The sequence below is a fragment of the Anomalospiza imberbis genome, unplaced genomic scaffold (genome assembly GCF_031753505.1).
Source record: "Anomalospiza imberbis isolate Cuckoo-Finch-1a 21T00152 unplaced genomic scaffold, ASM3175350v1 scaffold_338, whole genome shotgun sequence".
Lineage (NCBI taxonomy): Eukaryota > Metazoa > Chordata > Aves > Passeriformes > Viduidae > Anomalospiza > Anomalospiza imberbis.
The window spans coordinates 14,659-31,576 of NW_027099957.1; the positions used below are offsets into that span (position 1 = coordinate 14,659).

At 58.8% G+C, this 16,918-nt stretch overlaps 1 protein-coding gene across 1 annotated transcript in view; it reads right to left on the reverse strand.

Annotated features, from left to right (window-relative positions):
• Positions 1 to 16,821, reverse strand: part of LOC137466627 (RNA-binding protein 10-like) — a gene marked incomplete at its 3' end in the record, with an annotated part of 29,597 nt that extends 12,776 nt beyond the window's left edge. The window contains exons 1-9 of the mRNA XM_068178318.1: positions 16,733 to 16,821; positions 12,180 to 12,207; positions 10,450 to 10,606; positions 9,583 to 9,777; positions 8,651 to 8,720; positions 6,162 to 6,235; positions 2,683 to 2,769; positions 915 to 975; positions 80 to 238 (exon numbers count right to left, since the gene is read on the reverse strand). Coding sequence (XP_068034419.1) covers positions 80 to 238; positions 915 to 975; positions 2,683 to 2,769; positions 6,162 to 6,235; positions 8,651 to 8,720; positions 9,583 to 9,777; positions 10,450 to 10,606; positions 12,180 to 12,196 — 820 coding nt within the window. The remainder of the gene's footprint in view (positions 1 to 79; positions 239 to 914; positions 976 to 2,682; positions 2,770 to 6,161; positions 6,236 to 8,650; positions 8,721 to 9,582; positions 9,778 to 10,449; positions 10,607 to 12,179; positions 12,208 to 16,732) is intronic.
• Between the last annotated feature and the right edge of the window lie 97 nt (positions 16,822 to 16,918).

Below are 16,918 nucleotides of genomic sequence, written 5' to 3' on the forward strand. Positions count from 1 at the left end.
CAAAAATCCTCAAATCCACCCCAAAAAAATCTGCAAAACCCCAAAATTCTCCCCAAAAATCCCCAAATCCGGCACTCACTGTCGTTGGCGTTGTCAGCTCCGGGCTCGGCGCCCCCCTGGGACCCCCCGGGGGGACCCCCGAGGGTGGGGCCATAGGGTTGGGGGAGGGGCAGGAGCCCCCCTCCCCCACCCGGGACCAGCTCCGGCCGGGGACCCCCCGGACCCCTCTGCTCGGCCTCTGCACCCCCAAAAAAATACCCAAAGTCAGGGATTGAACACACAAAAATGCCTAAAATTAGGAATGGAACCCCAAAAAAATACCCAAAGTCAGGGATTGAACACACAAAAATGCCTAAAATTAGGAATGGAACCCCAAAAAAATACCCAAAGTCAGGGATTGAATCCACAAAAATGCCTAAAATTAGGAATGGAACCCCAAAAAAATACCCAAAGTCAGGGATTGAACCCACAAAAATGCCTAAAATTAGAAATTGAATCCCAAAAAAAAAGCAAAAATCAGGGATTGAATCCACAAAAATCCCTAAAATTAGAAATTGAGCCCCAATAAAATACCAAAATCAGGGATTGAAGCCACAAAAATGCCTAAAATTAGGAATGGAACCCCAAAAAAATACCAAAATCAGGGACTGAACCCACAAAAAACCCTAAAATTAGAAATTGAACCCCAAAAAAACCCCAAAATCAGGGATGGGACCCCCCAAAAAAAACCAAAAAACCCCAAAATCAGGGATGGAACCCCAAAATCCAGGGGTACATCCCCAAATCCAGGGGGTGCCCTGCATGTTGGAGGGCACCCCGATACTTTTGGGGGGGCTTTGGGGCAGGTTAAGGTGTTTTTGGGGGGGTACACCAAAGTTTTTGGGGTAAAATCCCAGGATTTTGGGGGCACTCACCGGCTTTGGGGACGCCACACTTGAAGCATTTCTCACGGCGCTTGAAGTTCTGCACCCCGCACTGGGAACCCCAAAAAGTCACACCCCAAAATCATTGCACCCCAAAACTGCTGCACCCCAAAATGTCACACCCCAAAATCATTGCACCCCAAAACTGCTGCACCCCAAAATCATTGCACCCCAAAATTATTGCACCCCAAAATCATCGCACCCCAAAACCATCACATCCCCAAACGGCTGCACCCCAAAATGTAACACCCCAAAATGTCACACCCCAAAATGTCACACCCTAAAATCATTGCACCCCAAAACTGCTGCACCCCAAAACAGCTGCACCCCAAAATGTCACAACCCAAAATTGCTGCACCCCAAAACTGCTCCACCCCAAAATCATTGCACCCCAAAATCACTGCAGCCCAAAATGTCACACCCCAAAACTGCTGCACCCCAAAATCATTGCACCCCAAAATCATTGCACCCCAAATTGTAACACCCCAAAATATCACACCCCAAAATGTCACAGCCCAAAATCATTGCACCCCAAAATGTCACAGCCCAAAACGGCTGCACCCCAAAGTGTCACACCCCAAAGTGTCACACCCCAAAACTGCTGCACCCCAAAATCATTGCACCCCAAAATGTCACACCCCAAAACTGCTGCACCCCAAAATCATTGCACCCCAAAATCATTGCACCCCAAATTGTAACACCCCAAAATATCACACCCCAAAATGTCACAGCCCAAAACCATTGCACCCCAAAATGTCACAGCCCAAAACGGCTGCACCCCAAAGTGTCACACCCCAAAATGTCACACCCCAAAGTGTCACACCCCAAAGTGTCACACCCCAAAACTGCTGCACCCCAAAAACCTCTCAAACCCCCCCAGGACCCCCCCAAAACTCCCCAGGACCCCCCCCAAAATCCCTGCAGGACAACCCAAATTACCCCCAGTGCCCCCCAGTGCCCCCAGTGCCCTCCCAGTGCCCCCCAGTGCCCTCCCAGTGCCCCCCAGTGCCCCCAGTGCCCTCCCAGTGCCCCCCAGTGCCCCCCAGTGCTACCTCAGTACCCCCCAGTGCCCTCCCAGTCCCTCCCAGTGCCCCCCAGTGCCCCCCAGTGCTACCTCAGTACCCCCCAGTGCCCTCCCAGTGCCCTCCATGCCCACCCAGTGCCTCCAGTGCCCCCCAGTGCCCCCCCAGTGCCCTCCCAGTGCCCCCCAGTGCCTCCCAGTGCCCCCCAGTGCCCTCCATGCCCACCCAGTGCCCCCCAGTGCCCCCCAGTCCCTCCCAGTGCCCCCCCAGTGCCCTCCATGCCCTCCCAGTGCCTCCCAGTGCCCCCCAGTGCCCTCCATGCCCACCCAGTGCCCCCCAGTGCCCCCCCAGTGCCTCCCAGTGCCCCCCAGTGCCCTCCATGCCCACCCAGTGCCCCCCAGTGCCCTCCCAGTGCCCTCCCAGTGCCCCCCAGTGCTACCTCAGTGCCCCCCAGTGCCCTCCATGCCCACCCAGTGCCCCCAGTCCCTCCCAGTGCCCCCCAGTGCCCTCCAGTGCCCTCCCAGTGCCCCCCCAGTGCCCTCCATGCCCTCCCAGTGCCCCCCAGTGCTACCTCAGTACCCCCCAGTGCCCCCCAGTGCCCCCAGTCCCTCCCAGTGCCCCCCAGTGCTACCTCAGTACCCCCCAGTGCCCCCCAGTCCCTCCCAGTGCCCCCCAGTGCCTCCCAGTGCCCTCCCAGTGCCCCCCCAGTCCCTCCCAGTGCCCCCCAGTGCCCCCACCTTGGCACAGAGCCAGTCCTCGTTGATTTTGGGTTTGGGGTCGCTGTAGTGCAGGGACACGCGGTGCCCCAGCAGGGTCAGCCCGGCCTGGGGGGCACAGAGGGGGCACAGAGGGGTCAGGGGGGCATGGTGGGGGGCACAGGGACACACAGTGCTCCAACCTGGCCCGGGGGGGCACAGGGGGGGCACCAGGACACAAATCTGGGGGGCACCAGGGCTGGAATTGGGGGGCACCAAGGTTTGAGATGGGGACATCGGAGCTTGTGCTAAGGGGCACCAGGGCTGGAATTTGGGGGCACCTGGGGGGCACCAGGACATGAATCTGGGGGGCACCTGGGGGGCACCAGGACTTGAACCCAGGGTGGCACCAGGGCTGGAATTTGGGGACACCTGGGGGGCACCAGGACATGAATCTGGGGGGCAACGGGGGGCACCAGGACTTGAACCCAGGGTGGCACCAGGGCTGGAATTTGGGGACATCTGGGGGGCACCAGGACGTGAACCCAGGGTGGCACCAGGGCTGGAATTTGGGGACATCTGGGGGGCACCAGGACATGAATCTGGGGGGCACCTGGGGGGCACCAGGACGTGAACCAGGGTGGCACCAAGGCTGGAATTTGGGGACACCTGGGGGGCACCAGGATGTGAACCAGGGTGGCACCAAGGCTGGAATTTGGGGACACCTGGGGGGCACCAGGACGTGAACCCAGGGTGGCACCAGGGCTGGAATTTGGGGACACCTGGGGGGCACCAGGACGTGAACCCAGGGTGGCACCAGGGCTGGAATTTGGGGACATCTGGGGGGCACCAGGACATGAATCTGGGGGGCACCTGGGGGGCACCAGGACGTGAACCAGGGTGGCACCAAGGCTGGAATTTGGGGACACCTGGGGGGCACCAGGATGTGAACCAGGGTGGCACCAAGGCTGGAATTTGGGGACACCTGGGGGGCACCAGGACGTGAACCAGGGTGGCACCAGGGCTGGAATTTGGGGACACCTGGGGGGCACCAGGACGTGAACCCAGGGTGGCACCAGGGCTGGAATTTGGGGACATCTGGGGGGCACCGGACATGAATCTGGGGGGCAACGGGGGGGCACCAGGACGTGAACCCAGGGTGGCACCAGGGCTGGAATTTGGGGACATCTGGGGGGCACCAGGACATGAATCTGGGGGCACCTGGGGGGCACCAGGACGTGAACCCAGGGGGCACCAAGGCTGGAATTGGGGGGCACCAAGGTTTGAATTGGGGACACCAGAGCTTGTCTCGAGGGGCACCAGGGGGGCACCAGGAGGTGAACTGGGGGCATGAACCAGGGGGGCACCAGGGCTGGAATCTGGGGGGCACCAGGGGGGCACCAAGGCTGGAATTTGGGGACATCTGGGGGGCACCAGGACATGAATCTGGGGGGCACCTGGGGGGCACCAGGACATGAATCTGGGGGGCACCTGGGGGGCACCAGGACTTGAACCCAGGGTGGCACCAAGGCTGGAATTGGGGGGCACCAAGGTTTGAATTGGGGACACCAGAGCTTGTCTCGAGGGGCACCAGGGGGGCACCAGGAGGTGAACTGGGGGCATGAACCAGGGGGGCACCAGGATAGGAATCTGGGGGGCACCAGGGGGGCACCAGGGCTGGAATCTGGGGGGCACCAGGGCTGGAATTTGGGGGGCACCAGGGCTGGAACTGGGGGGCACCAGGGGGGCACTAGGACATGAACCAGGGGGTACCAGGATAGGAATCTGGGGGGCACCAGGGGGGCACCAGGATAGGAATCTGGGGGGCACCAGGGCTGGAATCTGGGGGGCACCAGGGGGGCACCAGGATAGGAATCTGAGGGGCACCAGGGGGGCACCAGGGCTGGAACTGGGGGGCACCAGGGCTGGAATCTGGGGGGCACCAGGGCTGGAACTGGGGGGCACCAGGGGGGCACCAGGACATGAACCAGGGGGGCACCAGCATAGGAATCTGGGGGGCACCAGGGGGGCACCAGGGCTGGAATCTGGGGGGCACCAGGGCTGGAACTGGGGGGCACCAGGGGGGCACCAGGGCTGGGATGAAGGGGGCACCGGGACGTGAATTTGGGGGCACCGGGACGTGAATTTGGGGGCACTGGGACGTGAATTTGGGGGCACCGGGACGTGACCCAGGGCGGTGCCAGGGCTGGAACTGGGGGGGCACCAGAACTCATCCCAGATGGCACCAGCAGCTCGTACTGGGAACACTGGGACTCGTAGCGGACCCCTGTGCCCATCCCCCACCGCGGGGACATGGCCACCGGTACGGACCAGTACAGACCAGTACGGACCAGTACAGACCAGTACACACCAGTACAGACCAGTACGGACCAGTACGGACCAGTACAGACCAGTACACACCAGTACAGACCAGTACGGACCAGTACTGACCAGTACGGACCAGTACAGAGCAGTACAGACCAGTATGGACCAGTACAGACCAGTACAGACCAGTACACACCAGTACGGACCAGTACAGACCAGTACACACCAGTACAGACCAGTACGGACCAGTACTGACCAGTACGGACCAGTACAGAGCAGTACAGACCAGTATGGACCAGTACAGACCAGTACAGACCAGTACACACCAGTACAGACCAGTACAGACCAGTACACACCAGTACAGACCAGTGGCACCCCATAGCCCCTGCCCCACCGGCTCGGAATCTCCCCCACCTCCACCCCTCCCCTCCATTAGCCCCTCCCCCAAGTGCTTGGCCCCACCCCCTTCTGCTTGTCCTTTCACCTGTTGGCCCCTCCCCCTCCTGTTGGCCCCTCCCCCTCCTGTTGGCCCCTCCCCCTTTTTATTGCCCCCCTTTCAGTGGCCACACCCCTTTTATTGGCCCCTCCCCTTTTTCAGTGGCCACACCCCTTTTATTGGCCCCTCCCCCACCTGTTACCCCTTTTATTTTCCATTGCCCCCTCCCCCACCGGTTAGCCACTCCCCCTTTTCATTGACCCCTCCCCCACATGGTTGCCCCTCCCCTTTTTCATTGCCCCCTCCCCCACCTGTTGGCCCCTCCCCCTTTTCATTGCCCCCTCCCCCACCTGTTGCCCCCTCCCCCACCTGTTGGCCCCTCCCCTTTTTCATTGGCCCCTCCCCTTTTCAGTGGCCACTCCCCTTTATTATTTGCCCCTCCCCATCTGTTGGCCCCTCCCCCTTTTTCATTGACCCCTCCCCCACCTGTTGGCCCCTCCCTTTTTTCATTGGCCCCTCCCCCACCTGTTGGCCCCTCCCTTTTTTCATTGGCCCCTCCCCCACCTGATGGCCCCTCCCCCTTTTCATTGGCCCCTCCCCCACCTGATGGCCCCTCCCCCTTTTCATTGACCCCTCCCTCACCTATTGGCCCCTCCTCTTTTTCATTGACCCCTCCCCCACCTGATGGCCCCTCCCCCTTTTCATTGGCCCCTCCCCCACCTGGTTGGCCCCTCCCCCTTTTCATTGGCCCCTCCCCCACCTGGTTGGCCTCCATCCACCTGGCCGCCTCCTGCACGTGATGGAATTCCACGAAGGCGAATCCGCGGCTCTGACCTGGAATGGGCCACGGGGGAGGGGGGGATGGGGGGCACCCATGGGTGCTCTGGGACCCCCTGGGGCGGGCAAGGCACCCGGGGACCCGCTGGGGTGGGGACAGGGCACCCATGGGTGGTGCTGGAACCCCTGGGGGACGCCCAAGGTGAAGCCTACAGGTGTTCCTGATGCCCCGCTGGAGTCTGGGTGTCCCTCGAGGTGGGCTCAGCACCCCTGGGTGCTCCTGGGGAGGGGTCTAGGGAGGAGTTGGGCACCCCTGGGTGCCCCCCAAAGCTGGGCTCAGCACCCCTGGGTGCTCCTGGGGACGGGTCTGGCACCTCTGGGTGCCCCTTAGGCTGAAGATGGGGACAGGTCTGGCGTCCCTGGCTTTGGTTCTGGCACCCCTGGGTGCCCCTCAAGTGTGGCACAGCACCCCTGGGTGCTCCTAAGAAGGGACTGGCACCCCTGGAGAACAGAGTGGCACCCCTGGGTGCTCTTAAGAACAGGACAAGCACCCCTGGGTGCTCCCGAGGAGGTAAAAAGCACCTCTGGGCGCTGCCTAAGGACAAGAGTGACACCCCTGGGTGCCCCTCAAATAGGATTAACAGCCCTGGGTGCCCCCCGAGTCGGGTGCAGCACCCCTGGGTGCTCCTGAGAAGGGGACAAGCAACCCTGGGTGCCCCTAAAGAGGAAACTGACACCCCTGGGTGCCCCTAAGGAGGGGATCAGCACCCCTGGGTGCTCCTGAGGAAGAGACAAACACCTCTGGGCGTGCCTAAAGATGACATTGGCACCCCTGGGTGCCCCTAGGAAGGGCATGAGCACCCCTGGGTGCCCCTATGGAATGGACTAGCACCCCTGGGTGCCCCTAGAGATGAGACTGGCACCCCTGGGTGCCCCTAGAGAAGGGACAAGCAGTTCTGGGTGCTCCTAAAGACACGATGGGCACCCCTGGGTGCTCCCTAAAGACAAACCTGGCACCCCTGGGTGCCCCTGGGGAAATGATGAGCACCCCTGGGTGCTCCTGAGGGGGGAACAGACACCCCTGGGTGCTCCTGGGGAGGAGACAGACACCCCTGGGTGTCCCTAGGGAAGGGACAGGCACCCCTGGGTGCCCCTGGGGAATGGTACCGGCACCCCTGGGTGCCCCTGGCAACGGGATCAGCAGCCCTGGTGTCCTTCCAGTCCAGTGCAGCACCCCTGGGTGCCCCTAAAGATGGGACCAGCACCCCTGGGTGCCCCTAGTTCCAGCACAGCACCCCTGGGTGCTCCTCAGAAGAGATTAGCACCTCTGGGTGCCCCTGAGGGTGGCATCAACACCCCTGGGTGTCTTCAGGAAGAGAAGAGACACCCTTGGCTGCTCCTAGAGATGACATTGGCACCCCTGGGTGCCCCTTGGGAGAGGATCAGCACCCCTGGGTGCTCCTAGAGAGGGGACAGGCACCCCTGGGTGCCCCTGGGGATGGGACCAGCACCCCTGGGTGCTCCTAGCAAGGGGACAGGCACCCCTGGGTGCCACCAGAGAGGGGACAGGCACCCCTGGGTGCCCCTGGGGATGGGACCAGCACCCCTGGGTGCTCCTAAGAAGAGTATCAGCACCCCTGGGTGCCCCTACAATGAAGATCAGCACCCCTGGGTGCCCCCTAAACCTGCCAGAAGCACCACTGGGTGGTCCTAAAGACGAGACTGACACCCCTGGGTGCCCCTAAAGATGGAACCAGAAGCCGTGGGATCTCATTGGAAGGGACAGGCACCCCTGGGTGCCCCCTAAGCCTGGCAAAAAGCACCCCTGGGTGCTCCTAGAACTGGGACCAGCACCCCTGGGTGCTCCTCAGAAAGGGACCAGCACCCCTGGGTGCCCCTAAAGAGGGGATAGGCACCCCTGGGTGCTCCTCAGAAAAGGACCAGCACCCCTGGGTGCCCCTAAAGAGGGGACAGGCACCCCTGGGTGCCCCTAGGGAACAGGACCACCCCTCCCAGGTGCCCCCTGGCATGGGCAGGGCAGGGACCCTCCCCCCTCCAAGGGACCCGGATGTCAGGGTGCCCCCCACCCTAAAGAGAGCCCAGGGGTGAAGGATGGGCAGCCCAGGTGAGCAGGGGCGGGGCTCAGGTGAGCAGGGGCGGGGCTCAGGTGAGCAGGGGCGGGGCTCAGGTGAGAAGGGGCGGGGCTCAGGTGAGAAGGGGAGGGGCTCAGGTGAGAAGGGGCGGGGCTCAGGTGATAAGGGGAGGGGCTCAGGTGATAAGGGGAGGGGCTCAGGTGAGAAGGGGCGTGGCTCAGGTGAGAAGGGGAGGGGCTCAGGTGAGAAGGGGAGGGGCTCAGGTGAGAAGGGGCGTGGCTCAGGTGAGCAGGGGAGGGGCTCAGGTGAGAAGGGGCGGGGCTCGGGTGAGAAGGGGCGGGGCTCAGGTGAGAAGGGGCGGGGCTCAGGTGAGACTCACCTGAGGACTTGTTGCGCATCAGCCGCACCTCACGGGGCTGCACCCCCTGCGCCTGCAGCTGCGCCCGGATCTGGGGGGACACGGGGACATGGGGACAAGGTGACACGTCACCTGGGACATGGGGACACGGGGACATGGGGACAAGGTGACACGTCACCTGGGACATGGGGACACGTCACCTGGGACACGGGGACACGTCACCTGGGACACGGGGACATGGGGACACGGGGACAAGGTGACACGTCACCTGGGACACGGGGACATGGGGACACGGGGACAAGGTGACACGTCACCTGGGACACGGGGACATGGGGACACGGGGACAAGGTGACACGTCACCTGGGACACGGGGACATGGGGACACGGGGACAAGGTGACACGTCACCTGGGACACGGGGACATGGGGACATGGGGACACGTCACCTGGGACACGGGGACAAGGTGACACGTCACCTGGGACACGGGGACACGTCACCTGGGACACGGGGACATGGGGACACGGGGACACGTCACCTGGGACACGGGGACGTGTCACCTGGGACATGGGACAGTGCCTGGAGGGGACATGGTGCCATCACGGCAGGGGGCGGGGCCACAGCAAAGATGGGTGGGGCCATCCCAGGCAGGGGGCGGGGCTATCTCAAATTGGGACAGGGCTACCCCAGGTGGGGCGGGGCCATCCTAATAGGGGGCGGAGCCAGCCCAGAAGTGAGATGTGCCATCACGGCAGGGGGCGGGGCCATGATAAAAAGGGGTGCGGCCATCCCAGGTAGGGGGCGGAGCCAGCCCAGAAATGAGATGTGCCATCACAGCAGGGGGCGGGGCCATGATAAAAAGGGGTGGGGCCATCCCAGAAGGGAACGGGGCCATCACGGCAGGGGGCGGGGCCTGGCGAAGAGGGGCGTGGTCACCCGGGAGGGGGCGTGGCTCACGTCGTTCTCGGTGGCCGCCTGGGGCAGCATGCGCAGCATGACGATGGTGCTGGCCCGCGGCTCCTCCTCGGCGCCCTCCCGGTAATCCTGGTCCCGGTAATCGCCGTCAGCGCCGAACGGCAGCGCCGGGGGGTCCCGGGGAGGCTCCCGGGACGGCTCCCGCTTCCGGGGGGGCTCCGTGTTCTCGTAGGACGCCTGGCACAGGGGAGGGAGGGGGACAGTTAGAGCCCTGGTCGCTGAAAATGTCGCATTTTCAGCATTAAGAAATATTAACCCCTCAAAAAACGCTGAGTTTAATGTGAAAATGTAAAGACAACTTCCAAAATTGAGTATAAAATTAAAGTTTTAAACAAATAAATAAAACTAAACAAGGTCACACATAAAAAGACTTGAACTTAAATGCTTTAAAATCCAGCAATACACATAAAACCTTCAAAACAAAAATTTTTCTTCACCTTTTTGACGGTAAGCTTAACTAAAATTTTACAGTCAGGTAAAAAATTCCACATTACAAACTAGAATTGGCTACTAAATTAAAAACAGAAGAATCCCAATATAATTTTTTAATTAAAGAGATTATCTTCCAAAACACTTTGTAAAATTGCTTTTATTATGTTTATTATATTGGCTTTTTAAGCATTTTTGCATATTTTATTACTGCAGTTTTATTACTTACGTTCTGATATTCATTATATTCACAGGCTTATTGGAATTTCTGCTCGATGCCCCAAAATATTTTGTAAATAATAAAACTGTAACAAAAATAAACACTACAAAACACCTCAATCCCACCAAAAACCACCATCCCGCACATTTAACCCGGCCCCTAACAACAAAACTAAAACCCAGCAGGGTCCCAGCACCCACCTGAGGGGGGGTCCCGGCCGCGGGGGGCCCCTCGGGGGGGCCCCCGTAGCCACGGTAGTCCATGTCGCGATAGTCGTGGTCACGCTGGGTGCGGGAGCCGTCCTCGGAGGGGGGCGGGGCACCCCCGTAACGCCCCGTGCGGTCCCCACGGCCACCCCTGGCGAGGGGCTGAGGGTCAGCTGTGGTCCCCAAACCTTGGAGGGACCCCCGAATCTGCACCCTAAATCCTGGACGCCAAATCCTGGACCCCCGAATCTGCACCCAAATCCTGGACACCAAATCCTGGACACAAAATCCTGACCCCAAATCTGCACCCAAATCCTGGACCCCAAATCCTGGACCCCCGAATCTGCACCCAAAATCCTGGACGCCAAATCCTGACCCCAAATCCTGGACACCAAATCCTGACCCCAAATCCTGGACACCAAATTCTGGACACCAAATCTGCACCCTAAATCCTGGACACCAAATCCTGGACACCAAATCCTGGACACCAAATCTGCATCCAAATCCTGGACACCAAATCCTGGATACCAAATCTGCACCCAAATCCTGGACACCAAATCCTGGACACCAAATCCTGGACACCAAATCTGCACCCAAATCCTGGACACCAAATCCTGGACCCCCGAATCTGCACCCTAAATCCTGATCCCAAATCCTGGACACCAAATCCTGACCCCAAATCTGCACCCAAATCCTGGACCCCAAATCCCGACCCCAAATCTGCACCCTAAATCCTGCAGACCAAATCCTGGAGACCAAATCTGCACCCAAATCCTGGACCCCAAATCCTGACCCCGAATCTGCACCCAAAATCCTGGACCCCAAATCCTGACCCCGAATCTGCACCCAAAATCCTGGACACCAAATCCTGGACCCCGAATCTGCACCCAAATCCTGGACCCCAAATCCTGACCCCAAATCCTGGACACCAAATCTACATCCTAAATCCTGACCCCAAATCTACACCCTAAATCCTGACCCCAAATCTGCACTCAAAATCCTGGACACCAAATCCTAGACACCAAATCTACACCTCAAATCCTGGACCCCAAATCTACACCCTAAATCCTGACCCCAAATTCTGGACCCCGAATCTGCACCCCAAATCCTGGACCCCAAATCCTAAACGCCAAATCCTGACCCCAAATCCTGACCCCAAATCCTGGATACCAAATCCTGGACCCCAAATCTGCACCCAAATCCTGGACACCAAATCCTGACCCCAAATCCTGGACACCAAATCCTGACCCCAAATCCTAAACGCCAAATCCTGGACCCCAAATCCTAAACGCCAAATCCTGTCCCCAAATCCTGACCCCAAATCCTGGACACCAAATCCTGGACACCAAATCTACACCTCAAATCCTGGACCCCAAATCTTCACCCTAAATCCTGACCCCAAATTCTGGACCCTGAATCTGCACCTCAAGTCCTGGACACCAAATCTGGATCCCAAATCCTGACCCCAAATCTGCACCTCAAACTCTGCACCCCAAATCCTGAACCCCAAATTTGTATCCCCAAAGTGCCCTCTGCCCCCAGGCATCCCCAAATGTGCCCTCACCCCCCCTGGCGTCCCCAAATGCCCCCTGAGGTGCCCCCAAATGTCCCCTCCCTCCCTGGTGTCACCTCCCCAAAATGTTCAATTTCATTTCACGGGGGCTCCCCAAGAATTCCCCTCCCCCAAACCCCGAATTTCGGGGATCCCCGGGCTCCCCCCTCACCTGCGCTCGTACTCCATGGTGCCAGCACCTGGGAGGGCAGCGACTGGTCAGACTGGGAGGAACTGGGCGGTTACTGGGGTGGACTGGGTGCAATGGGAAGAGAACAGGGAGGAACGACTGGAAAGTTTGATGGGAAACTGGGAAGGCCAAAAGGGGAACAAGGGAGAAATGGAGAATGAACTGGGATGAACTGGGAGCCACTGGGCCCAGCGCAGGGGAGGAGCAGCCCACACGACCGCCCTCACAGCCCGCCCCTCATTACCACGCACCGCCCCCTAATTAGCACACATTAACACACAGCCCGCCCCTCATTACCACGCACCGCCCCCTAATTAGCACACATTAACACACATCCCGCCCCTCATTACCACGCACCGCCCCCTAATTAGCACACATTAACACACATCCCGCCCCTCATTACCACGCAACTCCACGCCCCCTAATTAGCACACACCAACACACATCCCGCCCCTCATTACCACGCAACTCCACGCCCCCTAATTAGCACACATTAACACACATCCCGCCCCTCATTACCACGCACCGCCCCCTAATTAACACACATTAACACACATCCCGCCCCTCATTACCACGCAACTCCACGCCCCCTAATTAGCACACATTAACACACATCCCGCCCCTCATTACCACGCACCGCCCCCTAATTAACACACATTAACACACATCCCGCCCCTCATTACCACGCACCGCCCCCTAATTAGCACACATTAACACACATCCCGCCCCTCATTACCACGAACTGCCCCCTAATTAACACACATTAACACACATCCCGCCCCTCATTACCACGCACCGCCCCCTAATTAACACACATTAACACACATCCCGCCCCTCATTACCACGCACCGCCCCCTAATTAGCACACATTAACACACATCCCGCCCCTCATTACCACGCAACTCCACGCCCCCTAATTAGCACACATTAACACACATCCCGCCCCTCATTACCACGCACCGCCCCCTAATTAACACACATTAACACACATCCCGCCCCTCATTACCACGCAACTCCACGCCCCCTAATTAGCACACATTAACACACATCCCGCCCCTCATTACCACGCACCGCCCCCTAATTAACACACATTAACACACATCCCGCCCCTCATTACCACGCACCGCCCCCTAATTAGCACACATTAACACACATCCCGCCCCTCATTACCACGAACTGCCCCCTAATTAACACACATTAACACACATCCCGCCCCTCATTACCACGCACCGCCCCCTAATTAACACACATTAACACACATCCCGCCCCTCATTACCACGCACCGCCCCCTAATTAGCACACATTAACACACAGCCCGCCCCTCATTACCACGCACCGCCCCCTAATTAGCACACATTAACACACATCCCGCCCCTCATTACCACGCACCGCCCCCTAATTAGCACACATTAACACACATCCCGCCCCTCATTACCACGCAACTCCACGCCCCCTAATTAGCACACACCAACACACATCCCGCCCCTCATTACCACGCAACTCCACGCCCCCTAATTAGCACACATTAACACACATCCCGCCCCTCATTACCACGCACCGCCCCCTAATTAACACACATTAACACACATCCCGCCCCTCATTACCACGCAACTCCACGCCCCCTAATTAGCACACATTAACACACATCCCGCCCCTCATTACCACGCACCGCCCCCTAATTAACACACATTAACACACATCCCGCCCCTCATTACCACGCACCGCCCCCTAATTAGCACACATTAACACACATCCCGCCCCTCATTACCACGAACTGCCCCCTAATTAACACACATTAACACACATCCCGCCCCTCATTACCACGCACCGCCCCCTAATTAACACACATTAACACACATCCCGCCCCTCATTACCACGCACCGCCCCCTAATTAGCACACATTAACACACATCCCGCCCCTCATTACCACGCAACTCCACGCCCCCTAATTAGCACACATTAACACACATCCCGCCCCTCATTACCACGCACCGCCCCCTAATTAACACACATTAACACACATCCCGCCCCTCATTACCACGCAACTCCACGCCCCCTAATTAGCACACATTAACACACATCCCGCCCCTCATTACCACGCACCGCCCCCTAATTAACACACATTAACACACATCCCGCCCCTCATTACCACGCACCGCCCCCTAATTAGCACACATTAACACACATCCCGCCCCTCATTACCACGAACTGCCCCCTAATTAACACACATTAACACACATCCCGCCCCTCATTACCACGCACCGCCCCCTAATTAACACACATTAACACACATCCCGCCCCTCATTACCACGCACCGCCCCCTAATTAGCACACATTAACACACATCCCGCCCCTCATTACCACGAACCGCCCCCTAATTAGCACACATTAACACACATCCCGCCCCTCATTACCACGCACCGCCCCCTAATTAGCACACATTAACACACATCCCGCCCCTCATTACTACGCAACTCCACGCCCCCTAATTAACACACATTAACACACATCCCGCCCCTCATTACCACGCAACTCCACGCCCCCTAATTAGCACACATTAACACACATCCCGCCCCTCATTACCACGCACCGCCCCCTAATTAACACACATTAACACACATCCCGCCCCTCATTACCACGCAACTCCACGCCCCCTAATTAGCACACATTAACACACATCCCGCCCCTCATTACCACGCAACTCCACGCCCCCTAATTAGCACACATTAACACACATCCCGCCCCTCATTACCACACAACTCCACGCCCCCTAATTAGCACACATTAACACACATCCCGCCCCTCATTACCACGCAACTCCACGCCCCCAATTAACACACATTAACACACATCCCGCCCCTCATTACCACGCAACTCCACGCCCCCTAATTAGCACACATCAACACACATCCCGCCCCTCATTACCACGCAACTCCACGCCCCCTAATTAACACACATTAACACACATCCCGCCCCTCATTACCACGCACCGCCCCCTAATTAGCACGCATTAACACACATGCCGCCCTTAATTACCAGGCAACTCCACGCCCCCTAATTAGCACACATCAACACACATCCCGCCCCTCATTACCACGCACCTCCACGCCCCCTAATTAGCACACATTAACACACATCCCGCCCCTCATTACCACGCAACTCCACGCCCCCTAATTAGCACACATTAACACACATCCCGCCCCTAATTACCACGCACCGCCCCCTAATTAACACACATCAACACACATCCCGCCCCTCATTACCACGCAACTCCACGCCCCCTAATTAACACACATTAACACACATCCCGCCCCTCATTACCACGCACCGCCCCCTAATTAGCACACATCAACACACATCCCGCCCCTCATTACCACGCAACTCCACGCCCCCTAATTAGCACACATTAACACACATCCCGCCCCTCATTACCACGCACCGCCCCCTAATTAACACACATTAACACACATCCCGCCCCTCATTACCACGCAACTCCACGCCCCCTAATTAGCACACATTAACACACATCCCGCCCCTCATTACCACGCAACTCCACGCCCCCTAATTAGCACACATTAACACACATCCCGCCCCTCATTACCACGCAACTCCACGCCCCCAATTAACACACATTAACACACATCCCGCCCCTCATTACCACGCAACTCCACGCCCCCTAATTAGCACACATCAACACACATCCCGCCCCTCATTACCACGCAACTCCACGCCCCCTAATTAACACACATTAACACACATCCCGCCCCTCATTACCACGCACCGCCCCCTAATTAGCACGCATTAACACACATCCCGCCCTTAATTACCAGGCAACTCCACGCCCCCTAATTAGCACACATTAACACACATCCCGCCCCTCATTACCACGCAACTCCACGCCCCCTAATTAGCACACATCAACACACATCCCGCCCCTAATTACCACGCACCGCCCCCTAATTAGCACGCATTAACACACATCCCGCCCTTAATTACCAGGCAACTCCACGCCCCCTAATTAGCACACATTAACACACATCCCGCCCCTCATTACCACGCACCGCCCCCTAATTAGCACACATTAACACACATCCCGCCCCTCATTACCACGCAACTCCACGCCCCCTAATTAGCACACATCAACACACAGCCCGCCCCTCATTACCACGCACCGCCCCCTAATTAACACACATTAACACACATCCCGCCCCTAATTACCACGCAACTCCACGCCCCCTAATTAGCACACATTAACACACATCCCGCCCCTAATTACCACGCAACTCCACGCCCCCTAATTAGCACACATCAACACACATCCCGCCCCTAATTACCAGGCACCGCCCCCTAATTAGCATGGACATTCCAGCCCCGGGTCCCGCTCTCACACCCCCTCCCCTCACAAACTGCACCGGGAGTTCCGTTCAGCCCCGCCCCTCCCGGTCAGCCCCGCCCCTCCCGGTCAGCCCCGCCCCTCGCCCCAGGTCCCTGCCCATCGCGGCCGGGCCCGTCCCGCCCCTCACGGCCGTCTCGACCTTCCCGGCCGCCGCCGCCGCCGCCGCCGCCGCCGCCGCTCCCGAGCACCAAAATGGCGGCGCCGCTCCCGCTCAGCCGGGCCCGTTCCGCGCGCCCGCCCTCGCCGCGCTCCCATTGGTCGGTGCCCCCGCCAGTCCGGCAACACCGCGTTCTTATTGGTCCACGATGTAGAGTGGGCGGTGCAG